The sequence below is a fragment of the Mastomys coucha genome, unplaced genomic scaffold, assembly GCF_008632895.1.
Source record: "Mastomys coucha isolate ucsf_1 unplaced genomic scaffold, UCSF_Mcou_1 pScaffold22, whole genome shotgun sequence".
Lineage (NCBI taxonomy): Eukaryota > Metazoa > Chordata > Mammalia > Rodentia > Muridae > Mastomys > Mastomys coucha.
In genome coordinates, this window is record NW_022196905.1 from 100,421,931 (window position 1) to 100,438,384 (window position 16,454).

Consider the following 16,454-nt stretch of genomic DNA (forward strand, 5'->3'; position numbering starts at 1 on the left):
GTACATAATCTGATTAGGGGGCCATTATGGCCTTTAACATAATTGGCTGGTGCTGGGAGCCAAACCATAAACTTAACTTCTGTTTTCCTCCTGATTGATGGTCGTTAGGAAGTGAAGTGTCAGGGACAGGCTTGTAACCTGGGGGTATAGATTTGTTGAGGAATAATCTGGAAACTGGTGCTAGACACAGGCCTTGTTGGGGTACTCCAACCTGGGAACTGGTACTAGGCACTGGCCTGTTAGTTAACTTGAGTTCAGCCTTAGGGCAGGATATGTAAGATGGAGTTTGAACCCAAAAGATTTGGTCTCAGTAAGGTTGACTGAGCTGTGTGTGGCAGACTCGCTTATGCTGTGGCACATAATAGGTAGGACTTGTTAGCATCAGGATAACTGCCCACTTTCTTTTTTGTGGGGCAATGGGCAATTCTGACAGCTGGAGTCCAGGAGAACAACCACCTTGGGACCCCGGAGACCCACTGAGCATCTGCCCAGAAGGGATGGTAGGCATTCCATGATTTGTGCCTGAGACCAATGGCTCAGATTTCAGCCCAACCCCCTACAACAGCCCCAGCAGGAGAGGTGTATAATATTGTTCTAGCCCTCTTACATGCAAATAAAGATTCTCAGCCCAAACCAATGAGAGATAACTGCTGCCGAAATCTGAATAACCCCCCAAAACTCTCTCTCTCTCTCTCTCTCTCTCTCTCTATATATATATATATATATATATATATATGGTATCCAGGGAAGTAAAGCATGTGAAAGATCTACTCTGTGGTCTGAGAGATCTGCTCTCCTAAAACATGGCCTGAAGCTGCACCGCACTCCTCACTGCTAGTCGGCCTATCAGCTCAGCCCAACCAGATTCAGTGGTGGTGGGGGGGGGGGGGGGGGGGGGGACAGAGCATCTTGAAAGACAGGGCAGAGACGCCCTATCTGTGCTTGCTCGATTCTCTGCATAAGGGCTCCCCCACCAAGCTGGGCCAGAGATCTCCGTGGGAAACCGCCAGCAATAAGACCCACACTTTTTTTTTTTTCCGAGACAGGGTTTCTCTGTGTAGCCTTGGCTGTCCTGGAACTCACTCTGTAGACCAGGCTGGCCTCGAAACTCAGAAATCCGCCTGCCTCTGCCTCCCAAGTGCTGGGCTGCCCACTTTCATTAACATGTTTACGTTGTAATGGCAGATCCCATGCTTTATTTGAAGAGCATATATAACTGGCCTTTGAAAAATCATGAGACCTACTCACTTCTTAAAATGAATCAGCTGTGTGAGCTACTGTGGTCTCGTGGTTACAAGTGCAGACGGTGGGGATGCTTCTGGGTTATTTGCTCATCTGTTACTGACTTACATGACCTTAAGAGAGTCGCTTGGGCCTCATCTTGGAGTTGACACCTGCTGCAACTTCACAGAAAGACCAACAAGTTAGTCTCATTTTAAAAAAGAATTGTTTTAGAAAGTCGTAAATCACTGACTTGTGTTTGGGGTCTTCACACAAGGGGACCAGCTAGGCTCAGGGCGGGGCCTGCCAGAGAAACAGTAGGTTTCTACCATCCACTGTAAAGGGTCTGCCTGGGAAACTCAGCTCGGGCCTCTGTGTGTCTGTCAACAAAACAGAAAAGTAACATGCAGCAGTTGCCACAGCACTTGGCCGTGTGTGTCATCTTATAGCACGGAGGGGCTCTGCAGCATGCTGACTCCCGGGACTTCTAGCCTGGCAGATTGTTGTTTCATTGTAGGGAGGAAATCTGATCCTCAGGCTAGACAGATGTGTGCTCGCTGCTAGCATTGAACTCTCTGTCTCCTGTTCAAGAAACAGTGCAGTAAAGGAAGTTCAAGGTGCAGGCCAGGGTGGAACACCTCTACCCTAGCACTCAGGAGGCAGAGGCTGGTGGGTCTCTGAGTTCCAGACCAGCCTGGTCTACACAGAGACCGACCCTGTCTCAAGAAGGAAAAAGAAAAGAAAAAAGTAAGTTCATGTTAAATATGAAACCTAAAATTTGAAATTCCAATTATTTGTATTCTGAAGAGCCCTAAATACACAGGCAGGATTCCTTTTGAAAATATATACCCGATTTCTTTTTCATTTCTGAGGAAGATGTCTCGCATAACATCTGGGGTTTCTGTGAGCCCTCAGCTTTCTGAAGATATGACATCCTGAGCTTCTGTGTCATGGGTCACAGGGCACCAATGTTTCATCTCTTTGAGTGTGAGTTTAGGCTGATTGAAACAGGGATTCTGGTAATCCTCTGTCGTTTACTTCTGGAGAGAAGGGGAAATCCTAGCTCCGTTTTTTAGAACAAGATAGACAGGCTCTGAGTCACATTTGAGAGAGATAGGTGGTATAATTTCATTAAAATACCACAGTTAAACTTGTTTTAGATTTTCATCTGCAGCATTCTTTTTTTTTCATATTAGATATTTCCTTTATTTACATTTCAAATGATATCTCCTTTCCTGGTTTCCCCTCCAAAAAAGAAAAACCCTGTACCCTCTCCCTCCCACCCCCCCATCCCCCGCTCACCAACCCACCCTCTCCTGCTTCCTGGCCCTGGCATTCCCTACACTGGGGCATAAACCTTCACAGGACCAAGGGCCTCTCCTCCATTGATGACCAACTTGGCCATCCTCTACTACATATGCAGCTGGGGCCATGAGTCCCACCATGTGTACTCTTTGGTTAGTGGTTTAGTCCCTGGGAGCTCTGAGGGCACTAGTTAGTTCATATTGTTGTTCATCCTAAGGGGCTGCAAACCCCTTTAGCTCCTTGGGTCCTTTCTCTAACTCCTTCATTGGGGACCCTGTGCTCAGTCCAATGGATGGCTGTGAGCCTCTACTTCTATATTAGTCAAGCACTGGTAGACAGTGTCTCTCAGGAGACAGCTGTATCAGGCTCCTGTCAGCCAGCACTTGCTGGCATCCACAATAGTATATAGGTTTTGGTGATTGAATATGGGAAGGATTCCCAGATGGGGCAGTCTCTGGATTGTCCTTCCTTAAGTCTCTGCTCCATACTTTGTCTCTGCAACTCCTTCCATGGGTATTTTGTTCCCCCTTCTGAGTTGTATCTCTGGCTCTGGGCACCCCCAAAGAGCCTAAGATTATTACTTAAGGGAGACTTCTGGTAAAGAAAAAAGACACAAGTTAAAGTATCATACTTTGGTCTTCTTCTTGAGTTTCTTGTGGTTTGTAGATTGTATCTTAGGTATTCCGAGCTTCTGGGCTAATATCCACTTATCAGTGAGTGTGTATACATGTGTGTTCTTTTGTGATTGGGTTACCTCACTCAGGATGATATTCTCCAGATCCATCCATTTCCCTAAGAATTTCATAAATTCATTTGTTTTTAATAGCTATTGTGTAAATGTACATTTTCTGTATCCATTCCTCTGTTGAGGGATATCTGGGTTGTTTCCAGCTTCTGGCTATTATAAATATGGCTGCCATGAACATAGTGGAGCATGTGTCCTTATTACATGTTGGAGCATCTTCTGGGTATATGCCCAGGAGTGGTATAGCTGGGTCCTCTGGTAGTACTATATCCAATATCCTGAGGAACCACCAAACTGATTTCCAGAGTGGTTGTACCAGCTTGCAATCCCACCAGCAATGGAGGAGTGTTCCTCTTTCTCCACAACCTTGCCAGCATCTGCTGTCACCTGAGTTTTTGATCTTAGCCATTCTGACTGGTGTGACGTGGAATCTCAGGGTTGTTTTGATTCACCTGCACCATTCTTTTTTTTTTTTTTTAAGATTTATTTATTTATTATATGTAAGTACACTGTAGCTGTCTTCAGACACCCCAGAAGAGGACGTCAGATCTCATTACAGATGGTTGTGAGCCACCATGTGGTTGCTGGGATTTGAACTCAGGATCTTTGGAAGAGCAGTCAGTGCTTTTAAGTGCTGAGCCACCTCCCCAGCCCCTACCTCACCATTCTTAATGAAGCATTTCAGCCAAGCATAATGCCTATAACCCCAGCACTTAAGAGGCTGAGGCAGGAGACTGGGCTTTGTAATGAGACCCTATCATTTTAAATTTAGGTAAACCTATTAAACATCTTGTCTGTGAAACTATCTTGTCTGTCCCAGCAGCCTTTGCTTTCATTTGAGTCTATTCCCACAGACTGTCAGGTATTACATTTGTTATTTAGTACTCTAAAATAGGGTTTCATCCTGAACCCAGGCAGCTTAAAACTTGTGGTAGTCCTCATACCCCAGCCTCAAAAATGCTGGGATTACAGATGTGAGCCTCCACTCCAGGCTTCATGTACCGTTTTATATTGCTGGCATGATAAACACAACATATATAAACACAGTCTCTTTTTGGCAGAAAATTCCCTCATACTTCCTCCTTCCCAGCTCTAAGAAAGGATATGAGGGGCAAGGGTTTGGAGTTTTGTGGGGTTTGTTTTGTTGTTGTTTTGTTTTGTTTTCCTTGTAAGGCCAATGTTATCTTTTAAGAGTCACTGTATCTTCATGGCTTTTGTGTATGGTGAGCAACAGTGGATTCCTTCCCTGCAGCAGAACTCTGTATGAACCCAGTAATTTCTCAAATCTGATAGGTTAAAGAAGTGTGGCTTTTTGCTTCCTGTCTCTTCCTCCACCCATAACCATACTGTGCTTTCTGGTGACATTTACTCTCGAAAACCTTGTCACTTAAATCATTTGTACGTGAGGGAGGTGGTTGTCCACCTGCTCTCAGGAAACTCCCTCGGAGACCGTGCTCCTGCTTCAGATCAGGGTTGAGGGTGGAGTTCTGGAATCACTGATGCAGGTTTCCTAGCTGTTTAAGAAGTGATCATTCAGACCACTGTGATCCACGGTGTTGTAGGGGTCCCAGTGGAGGCCCTGCTGCTTTAACGTGGTGCCATGACTGTCTCGGAAAGGAGGGGGCCACTCAGAATCCTAGTCTGCTACGGACTCTCATTGCCTGCCCTACAGATGGAGAGCACAGCATTGAATCTGCTATTTAATTTTCATTTTCGATAAACCAAAACTTGAACTCTTTATGTGGCTCTGTCTGGGGACAGGATGCAAACCCAAGCCTCCGGGTCTTCTGAGTCTCGGTGAGCCATTTTCACAGCTCTGAGTCCTTGACTCTGATGTTTTCTCAAAGATCCCTCAGTTGTCATGCCCAGACTTTGAAGCTCTTCCTAGCACTGTACATAGTTCAGTGTTAAGCAGGTGTTAGAACAACAAATGGTGTGCCTGTCCTAGCCTGACGTGTTCTCTCCGTTTGATGTGTAACATATGTGGAGCAGTGGGCTAAAGGGTGTGTCAGGGGGATGCTGTCTGACACTTGGCTTTGCTTTGTTGTCATGCCGTTTGCCACACAGTAAAGAACCAGCTGTAGATGTCCCTGTGTTTTCCCTGGAGTTTCCATGAGAAGTCTCTTCTCCTGTTTTTTATTTTATATGAGTTTGCAATACCTGTTTTCTGCAAAGTGTCACCTGCAGTCCTGCTACTGTCCCCTCTGCCCTCAGACTTTAAGAATTAACTTTTAAAACATTCACTACTATTCACATTCTCTACCAATGATTTTAAAGGTATTTTCTACAGAAAACACATTATCAAATATCAATCTAATGTGTTGCTATCTCTTACTTTAGAAGTTTTTCAGTTCACTATTTTTTATGGTATCCACTATTAGAGGTTTGAAAGTTAAAGTAGATACTTCAGTCCTTTCAATGCATGATGGGTTATTTTTAATGAAAAAGATTGAACAAGATAACTTAAGCTGAGGGTAGAGCTCACACCTGTAATCTTGGGAGGCTGAGGCAGAAAGATCACTTGAGTCCTGGGATTCAGAAGCAGTCTGGACAGCGTAGCCAGTGTCAAAAAGGAGAGACTATATATGGGCCTAGAAAGTCAGTTTAACAAAATTGGGGTAAATATTTGATAAAAACCTGCAGGTGTACTTCAAAGATGACTTAGAACTGCTTCCACTTTGTTCATTTCCTAGTTTAGTCTTTGGGTGTGTTATATTTTTGTAGTAGTAACTTAAGACAATATCTGTTCTGAGGCACTCTGTTTCACTGTGTTGAGAAGCTTAATGGGAACACAAGCGAAGCAGGGGATGAACTAGGAGTAGTTTCATGGTACCATATGGATGACCATGAAAGAAAGGTAAAGCCAGGCCATGGTAGTATACGACTTTAATCACTGCAAAGGCAGGCAAATCTCTGTGAGTTCAAGACCAGCTAGGTCTACAGAGTGAGTTCTGGGACAGCCAGAGCTACACAGAGAAACCATGCCTTGAAAATGAAAAAAGAAAGAGGTGGGGTGGAGGAGAAAAAGGAAGGATAAAAGAAAGAAGAAAAGGAAAACTCTTGAAGAGATTTATTTATATATGAGGAGTAGTGTTTAGAAAGTGTAAGGTTTGTTCACCCCTACAGTATGCCACACATGGAAGAGCCATGTGTCCATCCCAGCGGTCAAAAAAATAAAAAAATAAAGACGAAAGCACTACATTAAAATAGAGTCTAAGGGCTGGGCATTGTGGCACACATTTTTAATCCCAGAGACAGAGGCAAGAGAATCACTGGAGCCTGGGAGTTTGGATCTAGCCTGAGTAACATAGTTGGTTCATGTTGTTATTCTAGTTAGAGCCAGTTGGTTGCTCTGTTGACTGGTTTTAGGACAGGAAGTAAGTTAAAAACTACAGAAGCCTGCCCAGGGACACTTAGTTCTGATTCCTCTTAACAGAATCAGCACTTCTCATGAGGCAGTCCTGGCAGGAACAAAGGTGTTCTAGAGACACTTGTCCCTTCCCTTTGCTTGCTGTACTGCTGAAACAACACTCCCCCAACCCAGCAAGAAACTGGGACTTCTCCAGGAACTCCATGCAGGGAAGGGGGTTAAGCCTAGCACCAGGTAAAGGAAGCACTTGTCTCCTGGAGAGAGACTTTGCACCATTTTGACAACTTTCCCTAGACCAACTTGCAGAAAAAAACAGGAACCAGGACATGGGTCAGCAATGGCAGATTACACCTAGACCAGGATTGCCTAGTTATGCATATTTCTTGCCTTCTGTTCAAACTTAACCTCATATCAAAACTTAGGAATCCAGAGGTGTAACTAGATTTCCTTATTTGTTCCTCTTCCCAGAGGGGCCACATTGAGTAAGTCTCCTCTCCCTGCATTTCACTATTTGGCTGATCAGCTGGCCTGTGGGAATGGGAGTGGAGCCACTCCTGTCAGGCTGCCAGGACCCAGGATCTGACCCTGCAGACTCTGACAACACAGAATTCCAAAACAGTGAGGGAAACGCAAGCTGAGGTGGAGACTTCTGTGTAGTGCTCAGTCCACCTGATGAATTTAAAGCTCCTTTCAAATCCCTAATGGGTGCTCTGGAACATTCTGGCAGGAAGATGAAGCTATATGCAAGCAAAAAAAGAAGGATCAAAATACCTCCTTCCATCATTTTTTTCTAAAAATGAAAGAGGGAAATTTTGTGATAAAGGAAAATTACATTAATTATAATAAAGTGACTCCCTAAGCTGCCTTCATATAGTTACTGGTTAGCCCCGGTGTGATGGATGTCAGAGATACAGTCAAGATAAAGGAGCCCAGTGGTGTCTGGATGGGAGGTGGACAAGAGAATGAAGAGACAGTAAAGTCAGTGGAGAGTAAGGCAGGGCAAAGAGGTAGATGAAGGTGAAGGTTGACTGCAGTGGGAAGGAGTCATCGGAAAGAGCCCACTGCAGAGAAGAAACCCCAGAGGTGAGACAAACTTAAGCTGGTACAGAGGCAGGATTGACTGGTCAGTGCAGCTGAGACCAAGTGAGCCAGGGAAAATCCTCTCCCAGATGGAAGGTCTTACCAGAAACATTTTGATTGGTAAGAGATCTTTCTAGGCATCAAAAACCCTAGAGCCCAATAGCTTGTTTGGAGTTCTCTCTTATTGCTGGCTGGTACCATAATCAGTAGAAAGTCTCTCGTCTTAACATAGGAGCTGGCTGTGGTGGTTCGTACCACATGCTGGCATGTGGTATGCCAGCATGCCAGAGGTGAAAGCTGCACGATCAGGAGTTCAAGGACAGCTATCTACATAGTGAGTTGCAGAGACCAAAAAAATAAGAAAGAATGAGCAACATTTGTACACGGCTAGATGGTAAATACTTTTGTCTGTACTACAGTCACAGCCATTCCACCTTGTTGTGGTAGCACAAAAGTAGCCATTGGCTATAAATCTATAGGCCAGTAAAATGCCATTACAGAAATAAGCTGGAAGTCGAATTCAGACCATGAACCCCAGTTTGTCCATGGGTCTGCTGTAGTGTGTTGAGAGTGTTGATGTGGGGAAACAGTAAGCATGTGGGGACTAGGAAGGTGGATGAGAGAAGTGATGTTTGTCTCCCGCTGGCCTGGCAGCTTAGACAAACTTCCTATAGGAGCAGCCCATGCTTCTGCACATGCTGATAGACACTAGACACGTTCATGGGATTAAAACAATGAAAAAGGAGCACAGAGGTGAGAAATGAGACTTCTCTTAGATGTTGTTAGTAAAGGAAGGGAATATTTTGATCAGGTCATGAGGGGTGGCCGTGATGGCAGGCAGGGGTGGAAGTGGAAGAGTGTGAGACCACTTACAGGGAAGCAGCCATAGCCTCAACAAGGGGTGTTGCCTGACATGAGATGGCGCGGTGAGAGTGGGATGGGCGGTGTTTAAGAAGCAGTTCAGAGTCAGAGGATGGCAGCTATTTGGACCTAAAACATTCAGGTAAGAGTTAAGAATGGCTGAGGAGGGGTGGAGTGCAGCTCAGTGGTAGAGTGCTTGTTGGACATGCATAAGACCGGGGTTCAATCCCTAGCCCTGCAAGTGTACAGTAAAGACACCTGTAGTTGTTGTGTGCAGAGCCTTGGGGTCAATGCCCTGCACCTTCCATCCCTTCAAAGAAGACTGCCTTTTCTATTACCAGAATGTTGTGGTGGAAGACAGCAAGGTTAGTTTGAATATGATGCATTTGTGTACTGCTAGGGCAGCCTAGGGGAGAAAAATCCCAGGAAAGCTGTGGGATGTGGGGTCATGGAAAGAGAAAAGACCTAGATAAGACCTGACTGAGCACACACAAACTGTTAGAGTATATGTACCATCTATGCCTCATCTTTGTTCCAGAAATTATTTCAGTAAGCTAATGAGAAAGGTCCATGTCTATAGTCATTTACATTTCTCCTAGACACTAGGGTGGGGAGAAATATTTTCAAAGGAAAATATTAAGGTTCCTCCATCAACACTGCCATCTACCTACCAACCACTTATAGTGTTATTGGTAGTTCTCTGAAGAAGGCATGTGCCACCACACCCTCCATAACAGTTGACTTCCACATGCCTATTTCCTGCTTCAGCTTTGTCAGGATTAGTAGGCTTTGCTGGCTTTCTGTAGAGAGCCATATTATCAACATACAGGTATAATTTGATTTCTTCCAATCCATTTGTATGCCTTTTATTTTTCTTGTCTAATTGCTCTCATTAAAACTTGTGGAAGTACATTGAACATATGATCAGTAAGAATAGGCACTCTTGTCCCACTGTTCTTAGAGGGAAGGACTTCAGATTTTAGCTTCTACTATGTTAAAGTAGCTACTTAGTATTTTTATTATGAAGGGATATGGCATTTCATCCAGTGCTGTTTCTTCTTTTATTGAAATACTAGTTTTTATCCTTCATTCTATTGATGTGATGTTTTATTTACTAATTTAGGTGTTGGATCATCTTTGCATCCATAAGATAAAACTAAATCGTGATGAATGATTTTGATATTCTGTTTGATTTGTTAAATACTCATTGAGAGTTTATGTGTATGATACTCTACCCTACCCTGTACATTCTGCTTTAAAGACGATGATGATCTCAGAATAAACTTGGATCCCTTCACTTTCTATTCTATGCGGCCATTGGTTCTTATTCCTTAAAATACATAACATTTAACTGAAGCCATCTATTCCTAGGCTTTTCTGTTAGGAAGCTTATAAGTAATTCACATTTATTATGAGACTTGCTATTGGTTTATTTGTCCTCATAGTTGAGTGTTGATAGATCATATGTGTCCATTTGTAGTATACCTTCCAGTTTAACAGATTTTTTCAGTGTCTCTAATGAGACCTTGTATTTCTGTGGCATTAGTAGTAATATGTCCCTTTGTATCTCTAGTTTTATTGGGAGCTTCTATTTTTCTTTGCCAAGTCTGAGTAAAAGTTTACTCATATCTTTTCAAAGAACCAACTATGTGTCATGCCATTTTTATCTGCCCTGATATGTCTTTTTCACCTTCCACAAATACTGGGCTTTGCTGGTGTTGAAGATACCCACGTCATGAGGGCACTAGTTGCTATATAAACATCCTTCTTGGTATTACCTTTGCTGAATCCCACAAGTTTTAGAGTGTAGTTTCCATTTTCATATTAAAGAAAAAATTGAATTCCTGAGCTGAATGTGGTGGCACATACCTTTAATCCCAGCACTTGAGGGGCAGAAACAGGAGGATCTCTATGGATCTGAGGCCAGTTTGGTATACAGAGTGAGTTTCAGGACAGCTAGGGCTATGTAGAGACTGTGTCTCAAAAGAACAAAAACAAACCAGAACACTGCTCAGCTACCTGCTCATTGAGGAGTGTACCACTAAGTCTCCATGTATGCATCCAGAACTGTGCCATTCAGTTCTGTGTGTGTAATTTATGGAGGTTCTGTTGCTGTTGAGTTCAGAACTGTGCCACTCAGTTCTGTGTGTGTAATTTATGGAGGTTCTTCTGTGTGTGTAATTTATGGAGGTTCTTCTGTGTGTGTAATTTATGGAGGTTCTTCTGTGTGTGTAATTTATGGAGGTTCTTCTGTGTGTGTCATTTATGGAGGTTCTTCTGTGTGTGTCATTTATGGAGGTTCTTCTGTGTGTGTCATTTATGGAGGTTCTTCTGTGTGTGTCATTTATGGAGGTTCTGTTGCTGTTGAGTTCTAGTTTTATTCCATTAAGATCAGAAAAGCAAGATATTTCCTTTTTTTTTTTTCTTTTTTTTTCCTTAAGAGCTGTTTTGTGACATAAAATTGGATCTATTCTGCAGAACATTCATTTGCCAATGCAAAGAATTTGTATGCTTAAGCTGTTCTGTTAATGTCTGTTATGTTCGGGGGGTTTTTTGTTGGTGTTTTTTTGTTTGTTTTTTGTTTTTTGTTTTTTTGTTTGTTTGTTTGTTTTCCAATACAGGGTTTCTCTGTGTAGCCCTGGCTGTCCTGGAACTCACTCTGTAGACCAGGCTGGCCTCGAACTCAGAAATCCACCTGCCTCTGCCTCCCAAGTGCTGGGATTAAAGGCGTGCGCCACCACTGCCTGTATGTTTGTTTAATACATAATAATACAAATTAACTCTGATGGTTCTTGATATTTTTGGAGGGGGCAGGGTTGAATCCATTAATAAAAATGGGGTATTAAAATGTCTGACTGTTGTCCTGGAACCAGTCCCTTCTGATAGTGTGCTTCATTCAATAGTGTGCCCTAACACTATCACTAAAAGTGATACATGAGTATACATGTATCACTTTTAAATGATTCAAAAATTCATTGGCCTGCTGCTCCTCATTAACTTGTGTTGAAAGTCTGTTTTGTGGGCCAAAGTAGCTGCTACTTTATATGAACTTGCTTCATTCATTCCTACTGTCTTTCCCTTTCAGTCTATTCTTCCTGGTGAAGGGAGTTTCCTCTAGGCAGCACATTGTTGGACCTTGTTTGTCTTTTGGGTTTGGTTTTTGAGGCAGTCTAACTGTTACAGCTCTGTGAGGTGGGACCCCATTTTTGTCCCACATACCTCCCAACCTGGCCTCACTCAAAATCCATTTTCCTCAGGCTCTTGAGTGCTGATTTACAAGTATATATTACCATACCAAAAGGTCTTGGCTTTTTAGTCCATTTAGACAATCTGTATCTAATTTTGTTTTATTTGTTGAGATAAGATTTCACTATGCATCCCAGGCTAACTTTGATCATTCAGCAATCCTCCAGTCTCACCCTCCTGAGTGCTAGGGATTACAGATATGCATTACTATGACAAACTCATTCTATTATCTTTTAATAGTAATTTAATCCATTGGGCTTTTGTTACCTTTTACTTGTTTTGAATATCCTTATTTTTTTTCTAGTTAGTCTTCATGGTTTGGTTGTGTATACTATAAACAGTATTCATATTTCTTTCTCCTGTGCATCCCTCACCTAGTTGATTTGCCTTCTGTGTGCTTCTGTGTTTGGGGTTACTCTTCTTCTCCTCATGGATACAGGACTCTCTTACTCATCTCTTGTAAGTTGGTCTGGTAGTCCTAGATTCCTTCAGTTTTGCTTCCTTTGAAAGGTTGGTTGCTTGGTTGATTGTGGTCCTTCAAGATGGGACCTTGCCATGTAACTATAGTCCTAGTGCCCCAGAACTCATTACTCAAACCAGATTGGCATCAGCCTCATAGAAGATCTTCCTGCATTTCTGTGTCCTAAGTGCTGGGATCACAGGCATGGATGGATACACAGCTTGACTGGAATCTCTCAGAGCTCCATCTTCCTGTGGGAAAGCCAACAGTGAGAATGGGGACTGTCTCTATGGCCTGCTTTGGGGACCCTTGTCCTCCTACTGAGTTGCCTTTTCATGCCTTAATATGAGGAGAGGTGCCTAGTCTTATTGCAAGTTTTGAATGATATTCCTCCATTTCTGAAAGGAAATGGAGGTAGAGTGGAACAGAGTAAAGCAGGGGGATAGGGGGTGTGCAGGGAAGGGAAGGAACTGGGAAGAGAGGAGGGGGAGGGGAAACTGCATTTGGGATGTAATATATGAGAGAAGAATAAAAGCAAAAAAAAAAATCTTAGCACTGGGACTAGAGCTTGTCTAGCATGTAGAAAGCTTTGAGTTCAGTCCACACAAGCACATTAAAAGTTTTCTAATGAAATAAGAATCTTGCTTACTGATTACATTTCGATGAGAATTAAAGTCTCCCTTACATTTAGTCAGTCTTTAGAGAAATTTATCAGAAGTATTTGAGGAAAATATACAATTGGTGTTAGATGCTTTATGATATATAATTTATTTAATATTTTTAAAATTAAAACATTAAAAAGAGTTACATCCCAAATGGTAAACTTGCTTTTTGTCTTTTTCCCCCTCAGGTGGTATAATCCAAATATTCTATACAGATTATGTTTCCAAAGGCCCCACACATACTTCCATTGTACAAATAAAGAGTTTGTTCATTTTACTTTTTTTTCTCAGAGTTTTTGCTGACATATAACGAGTATGTTAATAGGTGCAGGCATGTAGAAGTCTTTCCTCGGTGACAATGTTTGTTGGTCTTTCAATCCGAGACTTGTGTCTTAGTAAAGCCTTTCTCTATAGGAATTTTATTTCAAGGATACATCCTCTGCCTCAGGAGATTTGCCACTGCAAGTTGAAGATGAGTGTCCTGTGGTCCATCTTGTTTCTTCATGCACATTGCTATTATTGGTTTCAGATTGACACCGATTCTTGGTATTCAGAAGCATTCTCCGAAAAATGTGGTATTTACACAGTTTATAGCCACCCTGCTGACAGAATTGCACTTAAAATGTGAAGATCTTGAAAAATTAACCATTATATTTAAAACCAGCTGCTAACAAGAATGGTAAGTTGGATTGTATCTTTCTATTTTGTTACCTCTGTGAGCTTCTGATTCATGCTCAAGTGTTCTCCCCCTGAACTGTGTCCCCAGCCACAGGTTTAAAATTTCAAAAGCCAAGTACAAACCTCAGGCTGACTTTAGCTTGTTAACAGCTCAGCTACCCCTAGTCCTCAGCTGTCTGCTGCTTCCTGTCCACTTGACATTGTGCCCAACCTTGTTGCAAGTCTTCCTTGTGCTCTGCAGCTCTGGTTCTGGTTCTTACATTCCAGGACATCCCCTGTCTCTCCGGGAAGTAACAGCTCACTGCAGAAGACAGCATGAGCCTCAGTCTGCTGCCCCAGCATGACACTAACCTCTTCCTAGCAGCATCCCAGTTGCCTCAGTACAGACAAGTGGCACATCTGCATAGCTGGCTTGGTTCACTTTTATCCCTGCTTCCAGAGACACTCCAGTTTTTGCCTCTTGCAAGCTGGCCATCAGAATGTCCCTGAACTGTACTTCTTCCTGTTTTCTCATTTCACATGCCCCTTCTTGTGCTCAGATAGATAAATTCAAAATTAAGAGAATTTATCCTAATTTTAATTAACTCAAAATTTTCTCTAATGCACATATGTAATAAGAATAGAAACTAAAAAAAAAAGATATTATAGGTATTGAAGAGGGGGTCTCTGGGAGGAGTTGGGGTACAAAAGGGAAACAAGAATGTGATTTAATTCTATTTACTTAAAATATGTTTTTAAATGTTAACAAATTCAGACAAATTGAAATCATGTAACTTTTCTCATCGTAATGCAATAAAAGTTAAAAAAGTAGGAAAAAAAAAAAGAATAGAAAGTCTAGCCGGGCAGTGGTGGCGCATGCCATTAATCCCAGCACTTGGGAGGCAGAGGCAGGTGGATTTCTGAATTTGAGGCCAGCCTGGTCTACAGAGTAAGTTCCAGGATAGCCAGGGCTACACAGAGAAATCCTGTCTTGAAAAACAAACAAAACAAAACAAAAAAAAAATAGAAAGTCTTCCTTCCCTCTGCTTCCAGTCCCCAAAACATGCTTATAGTGACCAGGTTTAATTTTTTTCAATTTGCCAGGCTGTGACTGTTTATTAACTGACCAGATTACAAAAATACCATGGATAAACTAAGGTGTTGCCTGTGGTTATTTATTTGTTCATTTTACATCCCAATCACTGCACCACCTCTCAGACCCCCGCCTCAAATAGTCCCTCCTCCCTGCCCTTGCCCTCTGAGAGAGTGAAGGCCAGCCCTAGGTATCCCTCTGTCCTGGCTAGGTGCATCCTCTCCCACGGAGGCCAGACAAGTCAGCCCAATTAGGGGAAGAGGATCCACAGGCAGGCAACTGATTTAGAGACATCTCCTGCTCCAGTGTTGGGAGACCCACATGAAGACCAAGCAGAACATCTGCTACGTATGTGCCAGGAAGCCTGGATCCAGCCTGTGCATGCTCTTTGGTTGGTAGTTTAGTCTGTGAGAGCCCCCAAGGGTCCAGGTAAATTGAATTAACTCTGTTTGTCTGTCTGTGGTGTTCCTATCATTTTTATATTTGTTTATATTACTTTACTGTGTGGAGGTCAGAGGACAACTTTTTGGAGTAGGTTTTCCCTTTCTACCATGTGGTTCCCAGGAATTGAGCTCAGGTTGTCATGCTTAAGTATACCTGAGTAGCCATCTCAAAAGTAATTACAGGATTTCCTCCTCTCAAATTCATGACCTCTTTTTTTATTGTTGTATACACACACATACACACACAAAACCTGCTGAATTCATTTAGGGTTGCTTGTATGTATATGCTTTCAGAGCTGACCACTTGATACTGGATAACCAATTGAGAGGCTCCTCCTTGGAGAGAGCTACTTCATTTGTTCTCTCTCCCTCCTCTCTGGGACCCTCTCAGCAGGGTCATTCCCTTTCTGTGTTAGCATGTCTACTATGCTGCCCTTATTCTGGCTTTGTTTAAGCAGCCAAATTGTTAAAGAGTCGTGGGTGAAGCTCCCCTGGTATTTTTAGTAGACACAATCCCTCCTGGTCTTCAGCTCCTGTGGTCTTCCTTCCAAGGTTTTCCCTGAGCTTCGCGTGGGTACAGGAGTTGTGTTGGTGGTATATCTGGGTGAGGCATCCCGTAGTGCACTGCTTGCTGGATTTTGAGTAGTTGGGGTTTTCTGTGATGGTCTCCATCTACTGCTAAGAAAAGTTTTCTTGGTGAGGGGATGAAACGCTATACTTATGTATGATAGAAGTATTTACAATGTATTTAGGGAAAAGTACAGTAGCATAATAGGTTCTCCTGTAAGATCATGACCTCATTAACCCTGGGTAGGTTGCTTCAGTTCTGTAGCTGTTATGAATAGAGTGACAGTGAGCATGGCTGAACAAGTGAGTGTCTGGAGTAGGATGCAGAGTCCTTTGAGCATATGCAAGGAGTGCTAGATTTACTTTGACCTTTTTTCAGAATTCTCCACACTGATTTCCAGAGTGACTGCTCACTTTGCAGCCCCACCAACAGTGAAAACGGTTCCCTTTCCCTACATCCCTTCCAGCACTTGTTTTGTTGATCTTTGCCATTCTGACTAGGGTAAGATAAAATCTCAAAGTTGTTTTGATTTGCATTTCCCCAATTGCAAAGGATGGGGAACATTTTTTGAGGTTCCCTTAGCCATTTTTATTTCTTATTTGAGAAGAGAACTCTGTTCAAATCCATAGCCCATCTTGTGAATTGGCCTTTGTTGTTTGCTGCTGCTGCTGCTGGTGGTGGTGGTGATGGTGGTGGTGGTGGTGATGGTGGTGGTGGTGGTGCTGGTGGTGGTGGTGGTGGTG

General features: G+C 42.8%; 1 protein-coding gene across 2 annotated transcripts in view; it reads left to right on the top strand.

Moving 5' to 3' along the window:
- The window catches only part of Rpap2 (RNA polymerase II associated protein 2), a 73,554-nt gene that overhangs the window by 49,377 nt on the left and 7,723 nt on the right, over positions 1-16,454 (top strand). The window contains exon 12 of one of the 2 annotated variants that reach the window (XM_031337204.1): positions 13,480-13,629. The exons of the other annotated variant lie outside the window; for it this stretch is intronic. Coding sequence (XP_031193064.1) covers positions 13,480-13,621 — 142 coding nt within the window. The 3' untranslated portion in view covers positions 13,622-13,629. The remainder of the gene's footprint in view (positions 1-13,479; positions 13,630-16,454) is intronic. 2 annotated transcript variants of the gene reach the window in all.